The 27,223-nt window shown below is 45.7% G+C and overlaps 2 protein-coding genes across 7 annotated transcripts in view; one reads left to right on the plus strand and one right to left on the minus strand.

Moving 5' to 3' along the window:
* Window positions 1-16,691, plus strand: part of LOC121288337 (organic solute transporter subunit alpha-like) — a 34,927-nt gene extending 18,236 nt beyond the window's left edge. Inside the window, exons 6-9 of the mRNA XM_041206894.1 lie at window positions 6,515-6,626; window positions 10,445-10,591; window positions 13,838-13,943; window positions 16,472-16,691. Of these exons, the coding sequence (XP_041062828.1) occupies window positions 6,515-6,626; window positions 10,445-10,591; window positions 13,838-13,943; window positions 16,472-16,671 (565 nt within the window). The 3' untranslated portion in view covers window positions 16,672-16,691. The remainder of the gene's footprint in view (window positions 1-6,514; window positions 6,627-10,444; window positions 10,592-13,837; window positions 13,944-16,471) is intronic.
* Window positions 16,692-20,894: 4,203 nt separating this feature from the next.
* LOC121270102 (choline-phosphate cytidylyltransferase A-like) overlaps window positions 20,895-27,223 on the minus strand; it is a 62,813-nt gene continuing 56,484 nt past the window's right edge. For 5 of the 6 annotated variants that reach the window (XM_041175426.1, XM_041175420.1, XM_041175452.1 and 2 more), the window contains one exon: window positions 24,281-26,184. In XM_041175426.1, the coding sequence (XP_041031360.1) occupies window positions 25,987-26,184 (198 nt within the window). In that variant the 3' untranslated portion in view covers window positions 24,281-25,986. Of the gene's footprint in view, window positions 24,181-24,280; window positions 26,185-27,223 lie in introns of those variants that run through there. The other variant, XR_005941485.1, reaches the window with a different exon arrangement.

A 27,223-nucleotide genomic window follows, 5' to 3' on the forward strand; every position in this document is an offset into this window, starting at 1 on the left:
TTTTGAATTCATAAGGTGAAAATGCTTTGCGTGGTGCCTGGTTAAGCCTTTGGTTGCTGTTGCCTTAATGGAGATTAGTCTGGGAATTTGTTCAAAGTTATGATAGTAGTGATTTGAAGCCATGTATATGCGTTTAATGTGTTATAACTTAATAAAATGTTTCATTTAGTTTAATATAAAACCTCTCAAGAACTGGGGGTCTGATTCCTGAATTTAGAGCTGCATCTCAAACATACCAGTTAAAATATAGGTTATGACAGTTGTTTAAAGTTTCCCTCTGGGATTTTTAAATAACTCAGCTTTACCAAAAAGCTGTCTCATAATGGTAGTAAACAATAGGAGAGTAGCAGGGGCTACCTCAGCAGTCAGTGTAGAAATAGACTTAGAGTTTAAAGCACATATGTAGTTGCTGCTGAGTATATTGTAAATAAACTTAAAGTTTCCACCCAAGAAGCATCTGCTGATCAACTCTATCATTAATAGCACAACTTGACCACCCTACAGCAAACTGGCGATGAAGATAATACAGGCTTGAACAGAAGAAATCAAATTAAAAAGAAATCAGCACTGTACCTCGCCCAGTGATTGTAAGTAGCAAGCTCCGTTAGAATTGAAGAAGTTATCCTCTCTCAAAATGCCACAATTTGGGAGAATTGATCCTTTTGAACCAGCCACAGATGATTGGTCTCAATACATAGAAAGACTCATGTTCTTTTTTCAAGCGGATGAAATTATGGCAGAAGAGAAGAGGCGAGCGATCCTCTTGAATACATGTGGGAGCAAAACCTGCAGTTTGATTCAAAGTTTGACAGCACCCAGTGCCCCAGATTTGAAGATTTTCAATGAGTTGGTGGACCTCGTGAAGTGTCCCTTTCAACCAAAGCCTTCAGTCATGATGCAGACGTTCAGGTTTAATTCGCAAAGTAGAGCCCCGGGTGAGACAATTGCAGGCTACGTGCCAAATTTGAAACAGCTGATGGAACATTGTGAGTTCAGTAAGACTCTGAACGACATGGTCAGAGATCGTTTAGCACGTGGGATGAATGAAGACATTATTCAGAAAAGACTATTCTCTGAAGTGAATCTAGATTTCAAGAAAGTGCTAGAGATAGCGCTGACCATGGAAAGTGCAGTAAAAGATTCAAAAGCGATACAGGGTGCGCAAAATGGCGCCATCCTCCAGATCAGGCAGGAAACCTCAGCCGAAAGAGGCGCGAGAAAGCGAGATTCGGCTGAGAAGCTGGAAACAGCCCCCTGCTAGCCGAAGAATAACGTAAAACAACTTAGCCGCGAAATTGAAGAATAATTTTAGTAGAGGTGGAAACAATCAGTTTTTTTAGCAATTGGCAGTTTAAAAAAAAAATGGACTGCTGCTTTTGTCACAGAAATGGAGATATGACAAGTCAAAGCAAGGAAAGATTGAAGCAGGCTTGTAAACAAAAGAAGAAGCCCAAAGAAATCTACAATGTAGAAGAGTCTGAAACAACAAATTCAGACATTTACTCATTGTTTAATCTGAAAGTTGGAAAGACAGAACCGATATTTGTCACAGTGAAAGTAAATGGCAAACCTGGTAGAATGGAAGTGGACACGAGATCTTCCACTACTGTAATTGGGGAACATACCTGTAGATATCTGAATAACAATGAATATCAATTCAGTTTAGAAGAAATTCAGGATCCACATGAATCTTGGCCTGCAGGCCCTGGGTTTTCTGGTTTATCCTTAAAGACAGTGGCGTACTTTCTAAGTAGCTCTGGTAGCCAAACTAAAAACATAAATGGATGAAGACGTTCAAGTAAAAGTCATAAGCAGAGTAACTGTCCATAATGGAAGCCAATCGGCAAAGCTACCCTTGATGGTGGTAGCAGGTGAAGAGCCGAACCTCCTGGGGTGGAATTGGTTAAAGAAGATTAAGTAAGTATGGTCTGAAATGTTCCAGTTGAGAGCAACTGGGCTACCAGAGCTACTTAGAAAGTATGCCACTGTCTTTAAGGATAAACCAGAAAATCCAGGGCCTGCAGGCCAAGATTCATGTGGATACTGAAGCATCCCCTCGCTTCATGAAGGCGAGACCAGTGTCATTTGCCCTGTGAGAAAAAGTTGACATTGAACTGAACAGATTAGAGAAACTGGGTGTTACACAACCTGTTCAGGTCTCAGAATGGGCAGCATCCATAGTCCCCATCCTTAAACCTGACCAAAGCATTCGAATTTGTGGAGACTACAAACTGACAGTAATAAAGTAACTAAGCTAGACAGGCACCCATTTCAAAAATCGCAGACCTGTATGCCAAGCTGCCAGGAGGGACAATGTACACAAAACTTGACATGAGCCATGCGTATCAACAACTACAGTTAGATAATGCCTCCCGGGAATTTGTCACAATTCATACCCACAAAGGGTTGAACCAATATACACATTTGCCTTTTGGTGTCTTCTCCACTGGTACCGCCTTTCAGAGAACAATGGAAAGTTTACTGCAGGGACTGCCCCAGGCTGTATTGTTTTTAGATGATGCACTGGTGACAGGATTCACTAAAAAAGAGCATTTGGTAAACTTAGAAGAAGTCTTAAAACATTCCTTACAAGCTGGGGTGCGTTTAAAAAAAGAGAAATGCATGTTCCAAGTGAGGGAGGTAATCTATTTGGGTTACCAGGTAGGTTCACAGGGCCTCCACCCAGTTGAGGAGAAAGTGAGAGCCACGAAAGAGGAACCTGCACCAAAGAACATCTCAGAGCTCAAATCATTCCTGGGGATGATCAACTGTTATGGGTGGTTCTTACCCAATCTGTCTACAGTGCTGGCCCCTCTTCATTCTCTACTCAAAGGGAACCAAGTTTGTCTTGGGAGGCACCCCAGAAAGAAGCTTTCACAAAGGTGAAGCAATTGTTGCACTCATCCAATCTGTTAGTGCATTATGACCAGATAAAAGAATTGGTGCTGACATGTGACTCATCTCCCTACAGAGTGGGAGCAGTGCTCTCTCATTGGATGGACAACAGCACGGAACAGCCAATAGGATACGTATCAAGAACACTCACCATAGCGGAAAAGGGATACTCGCAGATAGAAAAAGGTCTGTCCAAGAAATTCACCAGTATGTACACAACCGCCATTTTACAATCATTACAGACCACAAACTATTACCAGGATTGTTTAGTGAGGACAAGGTTATACCACCCATAGCCTCAGCAAGAATACAATGATGGACTTTAATTCTGGCAGCGTACGAATACCCTTCCTTACGTAGACTTAGCAATCAAATTGCAAACACCGATGCCCTTAGTCGTTTGCCTTTACAAGAAAATGATGAGCTTGTCCCAGTTCCACAGGAACTTGTTTTACTGTTAAATTTCTTAGATTCTTCACTGGTGTGTGCTCGACAGATCAGAGACTGGACAAGTCGGGACCCAGTCCTATCTCAGGTCTGAGAACAAGTGCTACAGGGTTGGTCACAGGAGCCTGTATCTGATGAAATGAAACCGTACTTCAACAGAAGACATGAAATAACCAGCCAGGGCGGCATCTTATTGTGGGGAGCATGAGCGATAGTTCGTCCAAAGGGAAGGGAGCCACTTTTAATTGAACTACACAGTGCCCATCCAGGAATTTCCTGAATGAAGACCATAGCACACAGCTATCTATGGTGGCCTGGGGTGGATGGTGAAATAGAGAGTTTAGTAAAGCATTGTGTGCGATGTCAGCAACTGCAAAAGATGCCAGTGACAGCTCTGTTACACCCAGGGGAGTGGCCAGGTAGACCCTGGGTGCGATTACACATTGACTACATTGGGAACAATGTTTCTGCTCATTGTCGATGCCCATTCAAAATGGCTGGATGTATATGAGGTGAAGTCACCAACATCGGCCGCTACAATTGAGAAACTACGTCAAAGTTTTGCCATTCACGACCTACCAGAAGTAGTTATTTCCGATAACAGCACGGCATTTCCGAGTGCTGTGTTTTAACGGTTTATCAGCCTCAACAGTGTCACTCATGTAAAAACTGTACCGCACCCGCACTTCCTCAAACAGACTGACCGAAAGGGTGGTTCAAATGTTCAAGACAGGCATGAAAAAGCTAACTGGCGATCCCTTGGCAACCAAGTTAGCCCGCTTTCTTTATCATTACAGGACCACCCCTCACACAACACCAGGTGCCACACCTGCACAGTTATTGTTGAAACGCTGCCTCAGGATGGGGCTGAGCTTAACAATGCTGAATTTAGAGTGGAAGGTGGAAAGGAGACTGGGAGGCCAGAAAATTAGACAAGACTGGCATAGTCGTGTGAGGAAATTTACCATGGGAGAGCTGGTAAATGTGAAAAACTTTCAGGGAAGAGCCAAAGTGGTTACCGGGTGGAATAAGTGCGGTGACGGACCTCTATCTTACCATGTGGAGGTGGAAGGCTGAATCATCCATAAACATTTAGACCATTTAAGGAAGTGAGAGACAAATCACCAAGATTTGGTTCCACCAGTGACCATTTACTGTTGAGGATACTCAACCCAAGGCTGACATGTCTGAAGTTCCTGTACGAGTTGAGGATACTGAACTGTAAGTGCCCCCAAGCACCTGATGTTCAGGTAACTCTGGAAGAGGAAGTTCCTGACAAAGAATCTGGAGTTGTGGAGCTGCGGCGTTCCACACGTACCAGGAAACCACCTGAAAGACTGAACTTAGATTCCTTACCCAGTGCAAATATGATGTTGTCTTGGAAAATATGTATAACTGAATTAAAGAGGGAGGAATGTAATAATTATGGTTTTATTTAGTGTGTAAGGTCCCTTTAAGAATAATACTTGTTAAGGAAGATCTGTAGTAACCAATAGGAGAGAAGCGTGGGGCTACCTCTAGAGTCAGTGTAGAGATAGAGTTGGAGTTGAAAGCACTCGTGTAGTAGCTGCTGAGTACATTGTAAATAAAATTAATGTTTCCACCCAGGAGGAACCTGCTGATCAGTTCAATCATTAATAGCACAACTCAGCCACCCCACAACAAACGGTGACCTGTGAAACCATCTGGAAACCTGCTGTCCTTACCCGGTCTGGCCTACATGTGACTCCAGACCCACAGCAATGTGGTTGTCTCTTAACTGCCCCCTGAAATGACCTAGCAAGACCCTCACTTTAAGGGCAGTCAGGGATGGGCAGCAGGTGTGGGCCTTGCCAGTGACACCCACATCCCATGAAAGAATAAAAAATAGAGATTGGTGGGACAGAGAGAGCTTGAAGAGGCTGAATGAGCTGCCACTTTGGTTGTTCTGAGCATATGTGTTAAGGTGCTACATAAATGCAAGTTCATTCCTTTTTCAAAAAATATATAGATATTCCAATCATGATTAGACCTCACCTGGTATTAAGGAAGAATAATGTTGACGTGCTAACAAAAATATCGAGATAGTGAGAAAAGCAGAAAAAAAGGGGTTAAAATACTTCTGAGCAGTTACTCTGTACCACCATGTCTCTGCTGAACTGTCCTTTAGGATGGAGCAGCAGCACCACTGGGTGGGCATCAGCAGTACTGCAGCTGCAAGGCTGAATTTTAAAATTGTTAATTAGTAAGTAAATAAAGCCAGCTAGAGGATTGACCGTAGAGCCATGACATGCTTACCATGACTCACCTCTTGCTTAAACAAATAAATCAGCACTTGTTCTCCTGGTCCACCTCTTCTCCCCTACCACCCACCCAACGCCCAACCCCGTCAACACAAACTCATCACTGGCCCTCTCTCCAGCTCTACCTGTCCAACCCCGCCAACCCTCAAACCAGCTTATGTTTCACCTCTTTTCTATTTTTCCTTAGTTCTGTTGAAGGGTCATTCGGACTCGAAACGTTAACTGTGTTCCTCTCCGCAGATGCTGTCAGACCTGCTGAGTTTTTCCAGGTATTTTTGTTTTTGGTTTGGATTTCCAGCATCTGCAGTTTTTTTGCTTTCATCCAAATCTCTGCTGCCGGTGTGTTAGCTCCCACCCAGTCCCTTTCCCCATCACCCTTGTGCTCACTGACCTACATTGGCTACCAGTCCAGAAATGCCTTGATATTAAAATTCTCGTCGTTGCTTTGAAATACCCCTAAGGCCTTGCCCCTCTCTATCTCTGCAACATCCTCCAGCCCCACAACCCTCCGAGATTCCTGCCCCCCTCTAATTCCGATCCCTTGCATTTTAATCACACCACCGTCAGCGGCCGTGCCTTCAGCTGCCTGTGGACTCTAAGCTCTGGAATCCCCCTCCCCAAAGCCTCGCTATCTCTCTCCCTTCCTTTAAGACACTTCTTGAAACCTACCCCTTTGACCAAAACTGTCCCTAATGTGCCCTTACGCAGCTGGGGTGTCAACTACTGCTCGGTAATGTCCCTGTGAAGCACCTCGGGATGTTTTACTATGTCAAAGGTGCTGTATAAATGCAAGTTGTAGAAAAACGATCATCTCTCAGTGGCTGTTTCTGAAAGCCGTGAAACGCCTTCGGTCGTCAGAGAGAGTTTAATTTCTCTTCTTATCTGCTTAGGTGGAAATTTAGGATTTTTGTGCTGGGATCGTTTCAAGTGGCCTTTCTCCGACCCGTCATTTTCTTCCTGGGAATTGTTTTATGGACAAACGGACTGTACAATCCGGATGACGTGAGTGAGATTAAAAACGGGATTATTATTATTATTGTATCTGACTTTCGGGTGAGAGGTTGAGTTGAGGCTTCGCCTGCCCCCTCCAGGTGAGAATAAAAAATAATTCCTGTGGACACGATTGTGAAAGAGAGCAGGGGACTTCTCCCCAGTCCTCCTGACCAACACCAGAGGCCACGACTTTTAAGCTGACCCGGTGTATGAGACCACCTCGCTTTTCCACCTCCATGAATCATATTTTTGCACACGCTCAGCTTTGACATGCTATTGCTCACATTAGCATCAGCTTCAATTTTCCCCCCCCACAGATGCACGTTCCACTTACCGGTACCTTATAACTGGAAGCCAGGGATCGAGCGGGCGATACGGGTTGTGTTGCAAAGGGGTAACAGGAGTTTAAGACACGCCTGGTCTCTGCGTCGGACACCAGTGACATTTCAAAATGGCGACTGCCAGCCGTTCACTTTTATACTCGGTGTATAAGTCGACCTCCGCTTTTGGAGGCTTCAAAGTCGACTTATACATCAACAGCCACGGTATCTATCCTTCAATCAACGTCATTAAAACAGATGATCTGGTCACTGTTTTTTGGGATCTTGCTGTGTCCAAATCGGCTGCTGTGTTTCCGACATTACAACAACGACTACACTTCAAAAAGTACGTCATTGGCTGTAAATTGCTTTGGGACAACCTGAGGTTTGACAGGTGCTATATAAATGCAAGTCCTTGCTTTAAGGGCCTCTTTCTGCAATATTTGTTCTAACTCCACACTGCCTCTCCTTGTTGGTTAATGGGACTCACAGCCCCAGTTCCCACCTCTACCATAGTCACAGGGACGACAGAGGGAAAAGAGGATATCTCCATGTCCAAGGTAAGAATGAATTCGAGGAGGAGACAGTGGGACGAAACCTTTGGACTCATCCTGCCAACTCTGAGATCTCAGTGAGGGCGTCCAGTTCAGGAGACTGCGAGATGGAGACCCAGGGTTACAATACTGTGGCTCCAGTCACAACCCTCCAAATGTAGGGATCGCTCATTAACATTGAGACTGGTGGGAGGAGGAACCACATGGAAAGCACAAAACAGAAACAGGCCATTCAGCCCAATGCTCCATGCTGGTGTTTATGCTCCACTTGAGCTTCCTCCCACCCTACTTCATCTCACCCTATCAACATATCTGATTCCTTTCTCCCTCTGTGATTATCCAGCTTCCCCTTAAACGTATCTGAACTATTCACCTCAAACACTCCCTGTGGTAGTGAGTGTTGCACCGTGGGTTTACCTGATGTTTCAACAATGAGATCTTGAGACTTGTGTGTTTGAACAGGAACCATTTATTGCTAATCTTTAACTATTGTTAATCTTAATCAGTTACTGTCATGCATGGTGCTGCTGCCACACATGAGGGCAGTGTCTAGCATGTTCTCTCAGTCTATTACCATGTGAATCAATACATCATACCGTGGGCGGTGCTATTCTCCAGTCCCACCTTAACCCTTGCTCAGCCGAGCACCTTTACATTACATTGCATGCATGTACACACACATCCTACAACAGCGAGTTCCACATTCTCACCACTCTCTGGCTAAAGAAGTTTCTCCTGAATTCCTGGTCGGGTTTATAAGTGACTATATTATATTTATGGCCCTTAATTCTGGTCCCTGGCATGAATGGAAACATCTTGACATAAATCTCATCAAACATTTGCATGATTGTGAAGACTTCTATCAGGTCCCCCTCATTCTTTCTGTTTAGAGAGAAAAGGGCTACAATCGTTCCTGACAGTGAGAAGGTCTCAGTTCTGGTGCCCTCCACCATGTCAGGTCAGATATTAAGAATTCAAAAAGAGCAAAACATGAAGGTTCAGAGCAGCAAGGAGCACAGTCGTATCCTAAAGAGGAGAGAGAAGAAAGGTTGTGACAGACAGTGAGGCAGGCACTGCAGATGACAGCAATAGAGGATCACAATACCCACTCACCATTAATCTGAACTCTGCCAAACAAGACATTTAATGGTAATGCCCAAAATTAATATTTGTTACACATCTTTAGGAGATTCATGTTCATTGTACCCTGAAAAACGGAGAGCCCCAGGACAGGTACAGCACGGGGTTAGATATAGAGTAAAGCTCCCTCTACACTGTCCCCATCAAACACTCCCAGGACAGGTACAGCACGGGGTTAGATACAGAGTAAAACTCCCTCTACACTGTCCCCATCAAACACTCCCAGGACAGGTACAACACGGGGTTAGATACAGAGTAAAGCTCCCTCTACACTGTCCCCATCAAACACTCCCAGGGCAGGTACAGCACGGGGTTAGATACAGAGTAAAGCTCCCTCTACACTGTCCCCATCAAACACTCCCAGGACAGGTACAGCACGGGGTTAGATACAGAGTAAAGCTCCCTCTACACTGTCCCCATCAAACACTCCCAGGACAGGTACAGCACGGGGTTAGATACAGAGTAAAACTCCCTCCACACTGACCCCATCAAACACTCCCAGGACAGGTACAGCACAGGGTTAGATACAGAGTAAATCTCCCTCTACACTGTCCCCATCAAACACTCCCAGGACAGGTACAGCACGGGGTTAGATACAGAGTAAATCTCCCTCTACACTGTCCCCATCAAACACTCCCAGGACAGGTACAGCACGGGGTTAGATACAGAGTAAAACTCCCTCCACACTGACCCCATCAAACACTCCCAGGACAGGTACAGCACAGGGTTAGATACAGAGTAAATCTCCCTCTACACTGTCCCCATCAAACACTCCCAGGACAGGTACAGCACGGGGTTAGATACAGAGTAAATCTCCCCCTACACTGTCCCCATCAAACACTCCCAGGACAGGTACAGCACGGGGTTAGATACAGAGTAAAGCTCCCTCTACACTGTCCCTATCAAACACTCCCAGGACAGGTACAGCACGGGGTTAGATACAGAGTAAAGCTCCCTCTACACTGCCCCATCAAACACTCCCAGGACAGGTACAGCACGGGGGTAGATACAGAGTAAAGCTCCCTCTACACTGTCCCCATCAAACACTCCCAGGGCAGGTACAGCACGGGGTTAGATACAGAGTAAATCTTCCTCTACACTGTCCCCATCAAACACTCCCAGGACAGGTACAGCACGGGGTTAGATACAGAGTAAAGCTCCCTCTGCACTGTCCCCATCAAACACTCCCAGGACAGGTACAGCATGGGGTTAGATACAGAGTAAATCTCCCTCTACACTGTCCCCATCAAACACTCCCAGGGCAGGTACAGCACAGGGTTAGATACAGAGTAAAGCTCCCTCTACACCATCCCCATCAAACACTCCCAGGACAGGTACAGCACGGGGTTAGATACAGAGTAAAGCTCCCTCTACACTGTCCCCATCAAACACTCCCAGGGCAGGTACAGCACGGTGTTAGATACAGAGGAAAGCCTCTCTACACTGTCCCCATCAAACACTCACAGGGCATTGCAGCATGGGGTTAGATGAAGGAAATTGGATTGGCGCTTTAGCGAAGTAAACTTGCAGGGCTATGGGGCTAGAGTGGGGAAACGGGACTGACTGGATTATTCTACAAAGAGTAGGCATGGACTCTATGGGCCAAATGGCCTTCTTCTTTGCTGTAATGACTCAGTAATGCAATCCATATTCTCCACCTGCCATATTGTGTGATTAACGATCGAGTCTCTCAGCAGAACTCTCCTTTGTTCCCACACCATGTTCAAATTTCATTCTTAGATCCCATCCAGGTCTGAGTTATATGTGCGACAACTCTGATACATTGCTTCTCTCTTTTGCATTCCTGTCTCAGTTATCTTCAACCAGTATTTTTCTCTGGCTTAACCTGTTCCTGGGAGTGTCAACAATCCTTGGGCTTTGGCCAGTGAATATCCTGTTCCGAGAGGCTAAACTCCATATGGCTGATCAGAATCTCACAGCAAAGTTTGCGCTGTTTCAGGTGAGTGAGTTACAACCACAATACTTTGTTTACAACAGTCCAAAGGGTGGGAATTGGTGGAAATCACCCAAGCCTGAAGTTGAAATGAACAGGAGTTGAGAGTCAAGGTCAGACCAAGATAAGGAATGCGTTTTTTTTGAAAGAATTGTCTGGTTCATTATGGAATGTGAACATTGCTGGCAAGGCTAGTATTTGTTGCCGGTACCTAGTTGTGTGATTTGAACGTGGTGCATGTGCCAGGTGCCATTGACCTAAGAAGTAAGAGGTCATGGGTTTGGCAGATGCTTTTGGAGCCTTTACAAGTTGCTGCAGTGCATTTTGTAGATAGTACATGCTGTTGGCACTGTGCGTCAGGATTTGAGTACAGGAACAGGGAAGTCTTGCTGCAATTATAAAGGGCCTTGGTGAGACCACACCTGGAATGTTGTGGACAGTTTTGGTCTCCTTATCTGAGGAAGGATGTTCTTGCTATAGAGGGAGTGCAGCGAAGGTTTACCCGACTGATTCCTGGGATGGTGGGACTGACATATGAGGAGAGATTGAGTCGGTTAGGATTATATTCGCTGGAGTTCAGAAGAATGAGGGGGGATCTCATAGAAACCTATAAAATTCTAACAGGACTAGACAGGGTAGATGCAGGAAGGATGTTCCCGATGGTGGGGGAGTCCAGAATCAAGGGTCACAGTCTGAGGATAAAGGGTAGACCATTTAGGACTGAGATGAGGAGAAATTTCTTCACCCAGTGGTGAGTCTGTGGAATTCACTACCACAGAAAGTAGTTGAGACCAAAACATTATATGTTTTCAAGGAGTTAGATGTAGCTCTTGGGGCGAAAGGGATCAAAGGGTACGGGGAGAAAGCGGGATCAGGCTATTGAGTTGGATGATCAGCCATGATCATACTGAATGGCGGAGCAGGCTCGAAGGGCCGAATGGCCTACTCCTGCTCCTAGTTTTTATGTTTCTATGAATGTTTAAGGTGGTGGATGGGGTGCCAATCAAGCGGGCTGCTTTGTCCAGGATGGTGTCAAACCTCATGAGTGTTGTGGGAGCTGCAATCGTCCAGGCAAGTGGGGTGTATTCCATCACACACCTGACTTGTGCCTTGTAGATGGTAGACAGGCTTTGGGGAATCAGGTGAGTTACTCGCTGCAGGATTCCTAGCCTCAGACCTGCTCTTGTAGCCACAGTATTTATATGGCTAGTCCAGTTCAGTTTCTGGTCAATGGTAACTCCCAGGATGTTGCTAATGGAGGATTCAGCAATGGTAATGCCATTGAATGTCAAGGGACGATGGTTAGATTCTCTCTTGTTGGGGATGGTTATTGCCTGACACTCATGTGGCACGAATATTTCTTGCCACTCGCCAGTAAATACTTGAAGGCCTTGCTGCATGCAGTCATGAAATGCTTCATTATTAGAGGAATTTGCAAAGGGAACTGAACACTTAAACAGTCAAGAACAGTTATGCGATATAACTATAAAATGCTGGTTACAAATAAAGTGACGTTATATATTTGCATTTTCAGAAAGCTCTTGATAGGGGTGACATGTGGACTCTGGTCACGTAGCAGAATGAGTAGCAAGCTGGCTACAGAACAGAAAACTAAGCAGGGGTCAATGGTAGTTACTCAGACTGGCAAAAAACAGGAAGTAAAAACAAAAAAACTGCGGATGCTGGAAATCCAAAACAAAAACAGAATTACCTGGAAAAACTCAGCAGGTCTGGCAGCATCGGCGGAGAAGAAAAGAGTTGACGTTTCGAGTCCTCATGACCCTTCGACAGAACTGTCGAAGGGTCATGAGGACTCGAAACGTCAACTCTTTTCTTGTCCGCCGCTGCTGCCAGCCTGCTGAGTTTTTCCAAAAAACAGGAAGTGATGTTCCACACGGATTAGTGCTGGGGCCTCTATTGTTCATCATTTACAGAAAGGATTTGGACTCGGTCATCAGAAGTATAATGTCAAAATTTTCCGATGACACTAAATTGAGAGTGTGGTTAATACAGAGGAGGAGTGTGACAAAAATATAGGAACACATTAATAAACTTGCAGAATAGGCAAGTAACTGGCAAGTTAACTTCAATAGAGAGAAAGGAGAGGTGGTATATTTTGGTCAGAAAAATCAGGAGGTCACATACTGCTTGCAGAATATGAATCTAAGTGGGGGAGAGGAACAGAGAGATCTGGGAGCATGGATACACAAAATTAGTGACTTTTTTTATTCATTCACAGGATGTAAGTGTCCCTAGCTAGGCCAGCATTTATTGCCCACCCCTAGTTGCCCTTGAGAAGGTGGTGGTGAGCTGCCTTCTTAAACCACTGCAGTCCAGTTAGTGTAGGTACACCCACAGGGAGGGAGTTCCAGGATTTTGACCCAGCGACAGTGAAGGAACGGTGATATATTTCCAAGTCAGGATGCTGAGTGACTTGGAGGGGAACTTGCAGGTGGTGGTGTTCCCAAGTATCTGCTGCCCTTGTCCTTCTAGATGGTAGAGGTCACCGGTTCGGAAGGTGCTGCCTAAGGAGCCTTGGTGAATTGCTGCAATGATTTATTAATAAGATTAATAAGGCCATTAAAAAAAAGCAAACCAAACACTGGAGTTCATTTCTAGAGCAATTGACTTGAAAGGTTGGTAGGTGTGTTACAGTTCACTCAGGGAGTCCGAGTTGCTGTGGTAACATGCACTTAGACACGCATGTTGTAGTCTGGAGCTGTGGATAGGAATGGTAGAGGCTCCAGCTTTCTTTCCATCAGATGGCTGCCCAGGAATCTCTCCCACTCTTACCGCCTGCTGTTGAAAAGTAGATAACTTATGATAAACTTGTATATTTAGTTAGACAACCCTTGGAATAACATGTAAACCAAAACAGAGGCCATGATAAATATAAAATATTAAATATGGTGAAATTCTAGGCTGGTAGCACTGAGTCCAAAGGTCCTAGGTTCAAATCTTCACTCCAGAGATTTGAACCCATAATCCAGGTCAACACTCGCAGTGCCATTCTGAGGGAGTCCTGCAGTGTCAGAAATGCATCTTTTGGATGAGTCATTAAACGGCAGCCCAGTCTGCCCTCTCAGGCCGATGTAAAAGATCCCACAGCCGCAATTCGAAAAGGAGCAGGGGAGCTGTTCACGGTGACGTGGGTCAAAACTTAACCCTCAGCCAAAACCCAACTGCTCCTTCCAAAGAACTCATTATTTCCAAAACCTTTCTGACACTCTTTACCTTTCTTGCATTTCTCAGGCGATTTTGATCCTGTCCTCACTGCAGAATTCTATCATTGGAACACTGGCAGGTGCTGGGAACATCAGCTGTGCTCCTCCATACTCTGCGAGGACCAGAGGCGAACGTATGTAATGCAACCTGGAATACAACAGCTACCCTGGAGCGCGGTGGGTACTCGTGAGGGGGAAGGATGGGGGTGGGGCGGGGGGGTGGGGTATGTGGGTAGTGACATCTAGTGAACTCCTGGCCAGAACTTCAACTTCCAATGGTCAAACTTCAGGTGATCCGAAACTCTGCTACGGCACCAAGCCCCATTCATCCATCTCTCACTGTGCTCACTGACCTACATTGGTATCCAGAACCACAGTGCCTCCATGTGAAAATTCACCCTCTTTGTTTTCAAATCTTTCCGTGGGTCCTGTCCTTCCCCACAGCTGTAACCTCCTCCAGGCCCACAACCTTCCAAGATCTCGGCAACCACCAAATCTGGCCTCGTGCTCATCCCCGATTTCTACCCGCTCCAGCATTGGTGGGCTGTGCCTTCAGCTGCCTGGGTCTTAAATTCTAACATTCCCTCCCTAAACTACTTCTCCCCACCTCCCTTAAGACACTCCTTAAAACTTACTCCTTCGACCAAGCTTTTGGTCACCCTGTACTGCATCTTGGGATATTTTACTATGATAAAGGCGCCAAATAAATGCAAGTTATTGTTGAGAGCTTCTGTCACCCACAGAATCCATCCCTTCCAAGTTGCGATTCATCATGTGGGCCCCTGGATAGTTGGGATGTTATTCAATTACGTTGGGGGTAGTGGGGGTGTCAGGGGCTCACAGCCAGGTACACTCCTGTCCCCGTTGTCCATTTCTATAGTAAATCTCCCCAACTTTGGTCCCCGGACAGTATTAAGAAGAATGAACACTGGCTTATTCCCATCCCCCTCCCTGCCCACGGCCCTTAACCTCCCCCTCCCCACACTACATACACCCCTGCAAGCGTGCACACACACACTCCACCCAAAACTCCAACCCAAGGTCAACTGTAGCTCCTCCTTATTGAAACCACGTTAGCTGAGCAGAGACCAGGGCTCAAACCTGGGGCATTGTGCTCCGTCCACTTCAGTGCATTAAACAGATCACTTTATGGAGTGGGACTCAATAGGCAGCCCACTCCAGTTTGGGGTAACAGGTGTGTTAGGAACATTACAAACAGGAAGAGGTCATTCAGTTGGATCATGGCTGATCTATATCTTCAGCCCATTTACTCACCTTGGTGCCATAACCCTTAAATAACATACATTTGCCTGGAAGTTTTCAATTGACCACACCTCCACTCCAAAAAGAGCCTGTAGAACTTGGAGATGAGCGTTCCACAATTCCACTACCCTTTGTGAAGAAACGGTTCCTGTCGTCATGCCTGGCTCTTTCAGCTTCTCAATTCTCCCACCAGAGGAAGTAGCTTCTCTCCACCCACCCTCCCTTCCTCCCCTTGTATCGAAACCATTTACCTCAAACAAATAAAGATCACAGTAGACCAGGAGAGCGGCCCTTCTCCAGACCGAGCACACACCAGCGTCTTTAACGTATTTGTAAACGTTTACATTTCCTGTTGGGGAATATGGGATGTCATCATCTGTCCTATCGTATCATTAAATTAAAAAGGATAATAGAATGTTAGCCTTTATCTCAAGGGGGCTGAAACACAGCTCCTCAGACCCCATTTGGAGTCAGTGTGTTCGATGACTGGGGAGATGGTGGTGTAGTGATAACGTTGCTGAAGTAGTCATGCAGAGGCCCGGGCTAATGTGCTAGGGACATGGGTTCAAATCCCACCATGGTAGCTGGTGGTGGAATTGAAATTCATAAATCTGGAATATAAAGCTAGTCGACCATGACAACTATTGATTGCTGTAAAAACCCAACTGGTTCACAAATGCCCCCCTAGGGAAGGAAATCTGCTATTCTTATCTGGCCTACATGTGACTCCAGACCCCACAGCAATGCGGGGGACTCTTAACTGCCCTCTGAAATGGCCTAGAAAGCCACTCAGTTCATGGGCAAATAGGGATGGGCAACAAATGCTGGCTTTGCTGCTGCTGATGATGCTCACACATCCATTTCACTTCAGGAAGGATCGTTTGACCTTGGAGGTGGCTGCGGAGATTCATTAGAATGATACCAGTGCTAAATGAATTTAAATTATGAGCTCAGGAATACAGATGTTGGAATTGAGGTCTTTAAAAAGATGATTAATAGTAGTTGATTGGATAGACAAAGAGAAACCGTTTCCTCTGGTAGGGGAATTGGAACTTTTAAATGCAAGAGATCCAAGCCATTCAAGGGTGATGTGAGGAATCAATTCCTCACACAAAGAGTTGTGGAAATCTTAAACTCTCTCCCCAAACAGTTGTTGTGGCTGGCTGGGTGGGTGGGTGGAGGGAGCAAGTCAATTGATAAAAGCTGAGATTGGTGGAATTTGATTGGGTAAGAGTGTTAAGGAACATGGAACCTAGATATAGATCAGCCATGATCTAACCGAATGGTGGCACATGTGTGAGGGGCTGAATAACCACCTCTTATTCTTCATCATCTTGAGACTAAGCTGTTTCATCATCTTGCATGGATGGTAATTCCAGAACTCTCTATTCCTTCACAGTTATGAACAACCAGCTTCTAATTATTGAGATGTTCTTTGTTGGAGTGCTTACACGAGCGTCCTACAGGAAGGAGGACGATCGGCCAGGTTATAGAGCACTGGACACAGCCCAACCCAAAAACAAGGAGAAAAGAGGTTGTCAAATATCAACAGAAGATGCCAATAACCAGGTTACCACTTCACCTGGAGATCTAAGATAACCAGGCACTGTAACCCGTAAACCACCAAACTAACTAGGAGGCATTGATGACGTTAAAGTAATTTTTTTGTTCAATTGTTTAATTATAATGTACAATTTTACATGAGTTTGCTTTTAAAGAGCACATTCTCACACTTGAGCCAGAAAGTCATAGGTTCAATCCCCACTCTAGAGATTTGAACACATAATCTAACCTGGCACTCCCCAGTACAGAGGGAGTGCTGAACTGTGGGAGGTGCTCTTTCGGATTGCTTTCTTTTCTTCTTGCTCCTCATATTGTGGTCAGCATAACCCCATAACCATCCTGAAATGTCATCATAAAGTATTACAAGCACAGTAGGAGATCATTCAGCCCATCGTGCCTATGCCAGCTCTGCTCTTTGTAAGAGGCATCCAATTAGATGCACTCTCCCCCATCACCTCACTCTTTCCCCGTAGCCCAGCAATTTTTCCCTTTAAGTGTTTATCCAATTCCCCTCTTGAAAGTTACTATTGAAACTGCTTCTACTGTCCTTTCACGCGGTGTGTCCCAGATTATCACAACTCACTGGGGATAGTTTTTTAAAAATATTCATTCACGGGATATGGGCTTCGCTGGCTGGGCCAGCATTTATCGCCCATCCCTAGTTGCCCTTGAGAAGGTGGTGGTGAGCTACCTTCTTGAACCATTGAAGTCCATGTGGTGTAGGTACACCCACAGTGCTGTTAGGAAGGGAATTCCAGGATTTTGACCCAGCGACAGTGAAGGAACGGTGATATATTTCTAAGTCAGGGTGGTGAGTGACTTGGAGGGGAACTTCCAGGTGGTGGTGTTCCCATCTGTCTGCTGCCCTTGTCCTTCTAGATGGTAGTGGTCATGGGTTTGGAAGGTGCTGTCTAAGGAGCCTTGGTGAATTCCTGCAGCGCATCTTGTAGATGGTACACACTGCTGCTACTATGTGTCAGAGGTGGAGGAAGTGAATGTTTGTGAAAGTGGTGCCAATCAAGTGGGCTGCTTTGTCCTGGACAGTGTCCAGATTCTTCAGTGCTGTAGGAGCTGCACTCATCCAGGCAAGTGGGGGGTACTCCATCACATTCCTGACTTGTGACTTGTAGATGGTGGACAGGCTTTGGGGAGTCAGGAGGCGAGTTGCTTGTCGCATGATTCCGAGCCTCTGACCTGCTCTTGTAGCCACAGCATTTATATGGCTAGTCTGGTTCAGTATCTGGTCAATGGTAACCCCCAGGATGTTGATAGTGGGGGATTCAGTGAAGGTGATGCTATTGAACAACAGGGTGTGATGGCTGGATTCTCTCTTGTCGGAGATGGTCATTGCCTGACACTTATGTGGTGCAAATGTTGCTTGCCACTTGTCAGACCAAGCCTGGATATTGTCCAGGTCTTGTTGCATTTGGACAAGGACCACGTCAGTATCTGAGGAGTCACAAATGGTGCTGAACATGTGCAATCATCAGAGAACATCCCAACGTCTGACCTTACGAAGGAAGGAAGGTCATTGATGAAGCAGTTGAAGATGGTTGGGACTAGGGCAATACCCCGAGGAACTCCTGGAGCTGAGATGACCGACCTCCAACAACCACAACTATCTTCCTTTGTGCTAGGTATGACTCCAACCAGCAGAGAGTTTTCTCCAATTCCCATTGACTCCAGTTTTGCTAGGGCTCCTTGATGCCACACTCGGTCAAATGCTGCCTTGATGTCAAGGGCAGTCATTCTCACCTCACCTTGAGAGTTCAGCTCTTTTGTCCATATTTGAACCAAGGTTGTAACGAGGTCAGGAGCTGAGTGGCCCTGGTGGAACCCAAACTGGGCATCAGTGAGCAGGTTATTGCTAAGCAAGTGCCACTTGATAGCACCACTGATGACCCCTTCCATCACTTTACTGATGATGGAGAGTAGATGATGGGGCGGTAATTGGCCTGATTGGATTTGTCCTGCTTTTTGTGTACAGGACATACCTGGGCAATTTTCCACATTGCTGGGTAGATGCCAGTGTTGTAGCTGTACTGGAACAGTTTGGCTGGGGGCGCGGCAAGTTCTGGAGCAGAAGTCTTCAGTACTATTGCCGGAATATTGTCAGGGCCCATAGCCTTTGCAGTATCCAGTGCCTTCAGCCGTTTCTTGATATCACGTGGAGTGAATCGAATTGGCTGAAGACTGGCATCTGTGATGCTGGGGACCTCCGAAGGATGCCGAGATGGATCATCCACTCGGCACTTCTAGCTGAAGAATGTTGCAAATGCTTCAGCCTTATCTTTTGCACTGATGTGTTGGGCTCCTCCATCATTGAGGATGGGAATATTTGTGGAGCCTCCTCCTCCAGTGAATTGTTTAATTGTCCACCACCATTCACAACTGGATGTGGCAGGACTGCAGAGCTTAGCTCTGATCCGTTGGCTGTAGGATCACTTAGCTCTGTATTTCACTTGCTGCTTATGCTGTTTGGCATGCAAGTAGCCCTGTGTTATAGCTTCGCCAGGTTGACACCTCATAGTTTGCTATAATATCAAGCATTACTGCTTCCTGAGCCACGACAAGTGTGAAAAGTTTGATTAAACAACCAGATTGCCCCAATCCTATCTAACTTTAAGTTAACAGAATACGAGTTCCAGGTTTGTAAACTTAGCAAGTAAATAACTGTTTATTGAATAAATTGTCTTTAACGAGTGGCAAAAGAAAGAAATATGAACTGCTAACTTCTAACTCAATAACTTAAACTCTAACCCCTTCTTAAACCCCTTTACACAAACATGGATTTTAAGGGTGGGATAAAACAGTTCAATAACACCAATCTGGAGTACAGGATTAGACGCGTTGATTTTGATTGATGTCTTCCAAATTCCTTGCAGTTTGTTGTTGATGACATGAGGTGGTCTCCCAGCACTTTCGGTCTGTAGTTCACTGGTTGAAAAATTTGCTGTTCAATGTCTCTACTGGTGATTTTTCCCCTTTTCCTCTTGACAGGGGTTTTCAGAGAAAGCAGGTTAGAGAGATGTGAGGGATTGCCAGCTAGCTATTATGGCAAAATTGCTGGAATTTTACAAACTCAGGAGAGAGGGGTTTTAGGTCTTCCCTCTTTTCAGGCTAGTTGTTGTTCTGCTTGCACTGTTACCACACAAAGCCCTGGTCACTAGTCTGGAGCCAATTAAAATACTGTCGTCAGGCAGTTCCCCTTAGTGCAGAACCCCTTTCTGGCACCGTCCTGTTCTCTTACGGCACCCTATGTTCCAGGATAGCAACATTGTAGATATTCTTCATCTTGCTCCAGTGAACATGTCTTTCAACTGCAGCCATGGTAGTTTTTAAAGCCACAGTCCAATTTTAAAGCCACAGTCCAAGAAAAATAAAAATAGGTTCTTTTCACAGATTATAACAATCATTGTTGATTTGGACTTTAAAAATCCCATGGAAGAAATCCCAATGCAACCACCAAGACCAAAAATTGTGGTTATTCATCACAAAGTTCTCTGTACAGTCTCACTGAGATGGATTGCTTTGTCCACATGAAAGCAATTACCCTTCAAAATTATTTCATTATGAGAAGCAAATAATAGTGATAAAACATGGTGTAAATATGTCTTACCTTGTGTACCTTCTGCAGTGAAAAATACAATTTTTTTTACTCCCTCCTGAAATCAAAGCTCATCTCACTATTCCATGCTCTATAAACACAAGCTCTTTCTCTTTCCCTCATCCTATTATCTTGGCTCACAAGTGACAACACTTCTGTCAGCATCGCAACGTCTTGGACTCACCACCATCCGGAAGTTCCCCTCCAAGCCACTCACCATCCTGAATTGGAAATATATCGGCCGTTCCTTCACTGTCGCTGGGTCAAAATCCTGGAACTCCCTCCTTAACAGCACTGTGGGTGTACCTACACCACATGGACTGCAGCAGTTCGAAGAGGCAGCTCCCCACCACCTTCTCAAAGGCAACACAGGATGGACAAAAAATGCTGGCCTAGCCAGCAACACCTGCAACCTTTAAATGAATTTTTAACAACTCTATTTGCCTGTAATGTGCAGACTCATGGACAGCAGTTTGAGGAACAAGAGATGTTAGTTAAGATCATTACAAATAGGAGCAGGCGTAGGTCATTGAGGCTACCCTGCCATTCAATAAATTAATGACTGATCTCTGGGGTAGAGAATTCCAAAGACCATCTGAGTGAAGAAATTTCTCATCTCAGTCTGAAATGGCTGACCCTTTATCCCCTAGTTCTAGACACTCCAGTCAGAGGAAACAGCCCCTCAGCATCCACTCTGTCAAGCCCTTTCAGCATTTTACGTTTCAATGTGAGCACCTCTCATTCCCCTGAATTTCAAAGAATGTAGGCCCATTATACTCAATTTCTCCTAACAGGACAACTCTCCAACCCCCAGTTCCCTCGGATTGGGTGTTGGGGAAAGAGGAACCTGTAACTCGAGCAAGTATCGAGTTCCACTGGGAGAGGAGGGGAGGAGAGGAAACTTTTTAACGCCGCGAAACAACACACCGGTTCGACAGAAGAGAGAAGGGACACTAGACGGAAGTTTACTTTAGTGCAGTTTAATCAGACAATTTTCCACTGTTTGACAGCTGAAGGTTGATTTAAAAGATCAGCACAGAATCCACTTATTGACAACATGCAAGTCTATTACAAATCCCAGTTCAGAGCCAATCTCACAGCACCTTGCACTTCAACTATTTTTAATTTAACCCCCACCTCCGCCCCGCAAATTTGTTAACAAAAAAAAGTCTAGAAATTAAGTCACTTTTTTAATGTATAAATTTAAACGGTTCACGAGGATTGCCCACAGGAACAGACACATTGCATTGCATAAATAACACACAGATCCTTTGCACAAAGCTAGTCGAGAAATTCTCCTCCCCCTGCTGCCAACATGCAAAGGAAGGTTCGTATAGTTTGGGATTCCTTATTTCGCTGTAATAGTAAGACAAAGCCCTGCCCAGTTTACATTCCTGCCCACCTATGAGATGTGAATTGGGGGTGGGGGGGCATCAAGGGTCAGTCTGACTCAGCTAATGGTTAGGTTTTAGTGAGTGAGCTGATTGCACGGGAGCCTATTGCTTCACGACTATTGCTACCAGTGTACCTCCTGTGTTGCGTATTCCCTGGGAAACCCCTTGTCAAATCTCAGTGAACAGGGAGGGTGTGACTGGGGTCCATCTCACCTTGCTCAATGAACAGTGGCCATCATTCCCCATCCCTCTCCCCTTTCCAATTTGAGAGCTCTCACACACCTATCAAACCCAAGCTTCCCCCAAGCCCCAAAGGGGTCTCAATCCAACCGTCAGAAGTGACCCGGCGGCCATTAGTCTTGTCTTCTGCTTCTCACTCTCACTTGCTTCTCCAAACTGTAAAATGCACCATGCTGGTTTCAGTGCCTCACCATGCTCGGGCTGTTGAGCTAGCACTTGTGATACGAGACACCTCAAAATGTTTGGCAATGTTCTCCTGTCTCCTGACAATACAACAGCAACTGCACTTCACACAGCAGTTCAGCAACTGCAAAGTGTTTTGGGACATCCTGAGGTCATGAAAGACGCTACGTAAATGCATGCGCTACCCTTAAAGCACCTCCAGAAACACAAGACAAAGATGACACAGAGCAAAGTGCAGATTTCAGTGCAGCCTATTTATAATCCATTGCTATTACAGTGCAGCATGTAATAAAATAATAGTCACACAGTGCTCTCAATTAACCCCGTTTAGAGTACGGGGGTGTTAAAAAGCCTCATTTCCTTTTTTTCTAAGTAAAGAGATTGTAACTTCCACAAAATTCTGAAAAAAAACCAGGCAAAGCACAGCTGACAGGACAACAAACATCTTTACAATCCAACTTTTCCTGGCTGTAAAGCCCTGTGTTCTGCAGGCAGGGCTGCTGTAGCACAGCGCTTATGTTACTGAACTAGTAACCCAGAAACTTGGCCTCGCGGCCCAGGGACATGGGCTGAATCTTGGCCTCGCGGCCCAGGGACATGGGCTGAATCTTGGCCTCGCGGCCCAGGGACATGGGCTGAATCTTGGCCTCGCGGCCCAGGGACATGGGCTGAATCTTGGCCTCGCGGCCCAGGGACATGGGCTGAATCCCACCATGGCAGCTGGGGAATCTAAATAAACCTGGAATAAAAAGCCATCATCAGTAACGGTAAAACTACTGGATTGTCATAAAAACCCTCATCTCTGGTTCACTAATGTCCTTTAGGGAAGGGAATCTGCCATCCTTACCTGGTCTGGTCCACATGTCGCTCCAGACCCACAGCAATGCAGCTGACTCTTAACTGCCCCCTCTGCAAAGGCCAATGACCAACGCAGTCCACCCCGTTAACATCTGAGGCCTTGTGAAAATAAGAAGAGGCTGCCCCGCAGGCTGGTCAAGCAACAGCCTGTCACAATCATACTCACAGATACATACCTTTCAGCCAATATCTACCACTCCTTTATCACCATCCTTGGTTATGTCCTGCCCCACACGAGCATTGCAAAGCAAAATTTGACACCCAGGTACATAAGGAGATATTAGGACAGATGACCTAAAGCTTGATCAAAGAGATAGGTTTTAAGGAGCATCTTAAAGGAGGAAAGCAAGGAAGAGAGGGGGAGGGGTTTAGGGAGGCAGTTCCAGAGCTTAGGCCAGGATGTTGAAGGCACGGCCACCAGTGGTGGAGTGATTAAAATTGGAGATGTTCATGAGGCCAGAATTAGGGGAGCGCTGCGATGCTGGAGGATTGCGGGGCTGGAAGAGATTACAGAGATAGGGAAGGTTGTGAAACCAAGGATGAAAACTTTAAAAATTGAGGTGTTGCTTCACTGGGAGCTAATGGAACTCAATGACACAAAGGGTGACAGGTGAATGGGGCTTGTTGCGAGTTAGAACACAGGCTGCAGAGTTTTGGATGACAAGCTTATGGAGAGTAGAACATGGGAGGTTGGCCAGGGGAGCACTGGAATAATCCAGTCTGGAGCTAACAAAGGCATGGATGAAGGTTTCAGCAGTCGAGCTGAGTTGAGGCGAAGTCGCACAATGTTAGAGGTGAAAACAGGAAGTCTTATTCATGGAGCAGATGTGGGCTGTAGCTTATATTGGGGTCAGGCAAGACATCAATGTTGCAAATAGTCCCAGGCAGTGGCCAGGGAGAAGGATGGAGTTGGTAGCTAGGAAATGGGGTTTGTATCAGGGTCAGAGGCAATGCTTTGGTCTCGTCAATATTTAGATGGAGGAAATTTCTGCCCTGTAGTGATCGTCAGACAAATAGTCTGAAGGGGTTGAGAAGTGGTGGTGAGGTAGAGCTGGGTGCCATCAATGTACATGTAGAACTTGATTTTCAGATGATAAAATAAAATGTCTCAAGCCATTTCACAGAAGTACGGGCCAGCACATAGATAGGAAATAGGAGAGAGGGCAGGGATAAATCCTTGGGTGATAGCCAAACCAACAGTGTAGCAGCAAGGAGCCATTAGGGATGGGCAAAAATGCTGGTCTTGCTAATGACGCCCATACTCTGCGAACGAATAAAGAGAAAGATTTTTTAAGACTGCTATGCTCTCAGCTTGCTAGCTTGGAGCATTTACGATTTATGATGTTCAGTAATCACTTGTACCTCTGGCAAAGTGTCTTTTTTATTTAAAAAAAATACTGAAAGCAGGACTTGCTGGAAACATACAGTTCAGTCAACATCAGAGGAAAGACAGAGTAAAGTTTCGATTAAACATCATCAGTCCTGATGAAGGGGCTGTGCCCAGAACACTAACCTGATTTTTCTCTTTCAGGCACTGGGTGGGCCTGCTATGCATTTACAGGATGTTTTTCCTTACTTATTTCAATCTCCTTTCTTAAGTTAAGTTCCTCAAAGGGACTGGACGAGTACAGAATAGAGCCCTGTTACATATCAGTCTGAATGCATCTGGAGTCATCTGCAATCATGCATAAATATGCGTCCAGTGTATAGAGCATATAGACGATATACATACTCCTCACCCGCTAGCAATGCACAGACATGTACATCACATGCACTAATCTGTACCAACGGGATTCCCAAAGTTATTTCAATTCAGTCCTTAACCCTCATGGCTCTAAGCAGCACAGTCATTAAAAAGAATGTGATCTCTTCATCTAAGTTGTACAGTACAAGTGAAACCCAATGAGAGCTCCACCTCAAGCCGGTTCTATGCTTCCCAAGCACAAAAAGGATTGATTATACACCAACCAGGGAATGATAGTAGTGGTAGCGAGTTAGGTGATAGTCAGTTACAGCACAAACTTTCCCAGTGACTCTCTTCCATGCTGAACAAGTGCAAGCTCTACGTGAAACAGAGGGGCCAGGGATAGCACCCAGTTCTCTGCCCTTTAACCCACTGGGGAGTCTGCCTTGGCACACAGTGCCCCAAAACCTCATTTGTCACTGACCAATCCTGGTCACTGTCTATGCTCATGTGCAAGGCAAAACGTTAAAAAAAAATATACAGGAAGGGGATCACACTGGTTGTATGACTAGGGTCCGGGGGTGGGGGGAGTAGTTTCGGTAAAAATCCCCACCTTCTAAACTAAGCAGCAGCTGGTGTTCAAGATATATCTACCACCCCCAATTCAGTCTTGTCTCCTCCAGTGCATCACTGGGAGCTGAACTGGTATCACCCCCACTCCTAGTCACCTCTGGTTTTAGTCCAGGCTGCAGCAGCTGAATGGCACTCTTAGCCAGCCCAGCGAGACTGGACATGAGACACGGAGGGGGTGGTGGTGGAAACAGGTGGAGCTGGAGAAGCCGGTAATTCAGTACAAATAATGGGCACCTTCCAACTCCTCCACGATTGGGAATACTGTTCAGCTGGCTGCAGGCAGAGGAGGGAGGGGGCCTGCGGGTGGATACAAGCCCCAATTCTTTTAGTCACCAAATTGGGGTGAGTGTGCATTTCTAGCCTTATACGTGAGAATACACATTCAGCTTTAATGCGCAAGTTCCAACTGTACTCAGAAACCACACAAGGCCTTGAATATAAAAGAAAGTCCGTTTTTCCCTGTGATCTTTTCAAAGTGTTTCTTTTAAATTAGGTTAATTTGCTAAAAAGAAAAAAAAAAGTTTACATCGCTTGAGCCGGTTCCCTGTGGAAAATGATTCGCTTTTAATGTTTCAATTCCAAAGTCCAACTTGACCCAATTTGTTTGAGCTTCTTTTCTGCCAATGTCAGAGAGAGAGTGATACTTGCCTCTAGCCTGTAGTCCTTGTAGATCATAGGCAATTGATAGATAGAATTGGAGGGGATAGGTGTTAGAGGTGAACAAAGAATCCAGGAGAGAACGAGCAGGACCTTTACTCTGAATCGTCATCACTGATGTCATAACCAGCCGTGTCCGACTCTGGTTTCGGCGAGCAGGGTGGCGAGGTCTTGGAAAATGGCCATCGGAAGGTGGGCGAGGGTGAACGCTCCCGGGCTGGACTGTTGCTCGGACTCTGTTTCGGGGTGATCGCTTGTAGCATTCGACCTTTACCCTCCTTTAGCATGTGTTTCTGTTTCGCGGGTGGGGCAATGAAAAAAAAAAACCCAGAAATTTGTAAATCTACAGGGGTTCGTGATTGCCCCTTCCAGCAGCAAGCTGAATTTATATAGCATCTTTAAGGAGCATCAGAAATAGGAACAGGGTGGCCCCTTCAGCCTGTTCTACCATTCAATAAAATCATGGCTGATCTACCAAAACTCCACTCTCCTGCCCTATCGCTCAAATCGCTTAAACGACTGTTCTTTGTATTGAGTATACTCAAATGACTGAGCAACCAGCGCTTTCTGTGGTAGAGAATTCCAAATTTCCATTTAGTCTAGCAAAAAACATCTCAAGGTACTTCACAGGGGCATTACCAAACAAAATTTGACATGAAGCCGCATAAGGAGATATTAAGACAGGTGAGGGGGGGATAGGATTGTAGGGTCAAGGCAACTGAAGACACAGTAGTCATTGGTGCAGTGATTAAAACCGGGGTTGCACAAGATGCCAGATTTAGAGGAATGCAGAGAACTTGGAGAGTTGGAAAAGGTTAAAGAGATAGGGAGGGGCTGAGGCTATGGGGCCTTTGAACAGGAGGATGAGAATTTTAAAATAAGAACATAGGAGGAGTAGGACATTCAGCCCACTGAGCCTGCTCCGCTATTCAAACAGACCATGGCTATCATCTATCTCTGCATCATTTCCCCACTACCCCCTGCTATAATGGAGGTACAGCTGGGCCATTAGCAGCCAGGGAGCACAGGAAAGATGCAGCGCTCGAGACCAGCTTACACTGCATGGGGTGAGGTGATGGGTACATGCTTAATATTCACCTCACCCTCTCCCTGGGAGAGGTGGGGATTCCCTGCTGGGGTGAGATTCTAGACATGTACACTGTAATCAGACAGCTCACCCCTATGGATTTTAATAGCCCTACTTTATTTCTCCCATTGAGATTCCACTACCATGTCCTCCTAACTGTGTTCTTTAATACATCCTGCTCCAACTCTAGTTACTCACAATCAGAGAAGCATCACTTTCCCTGTGGCTACTATCACTCTCGGTCC

The sequence above is a fragment of the Carcharodon carcharias genome, chromosome 2 (genome assembly GCF_017639515.1).
Source record: "Carcharodon carcharias isolate sCarCar2 chromosome 2, sCarCar2.pri, whole genome shotgun sequence".
In the NCBI taxonomy this organism is placed as follows: Eukaryota; Metazoa; Chordata; class Chondrichthyes; order Lamniformes; family Lamnidae; genus Carcharodon; species Carcharodon carcharias.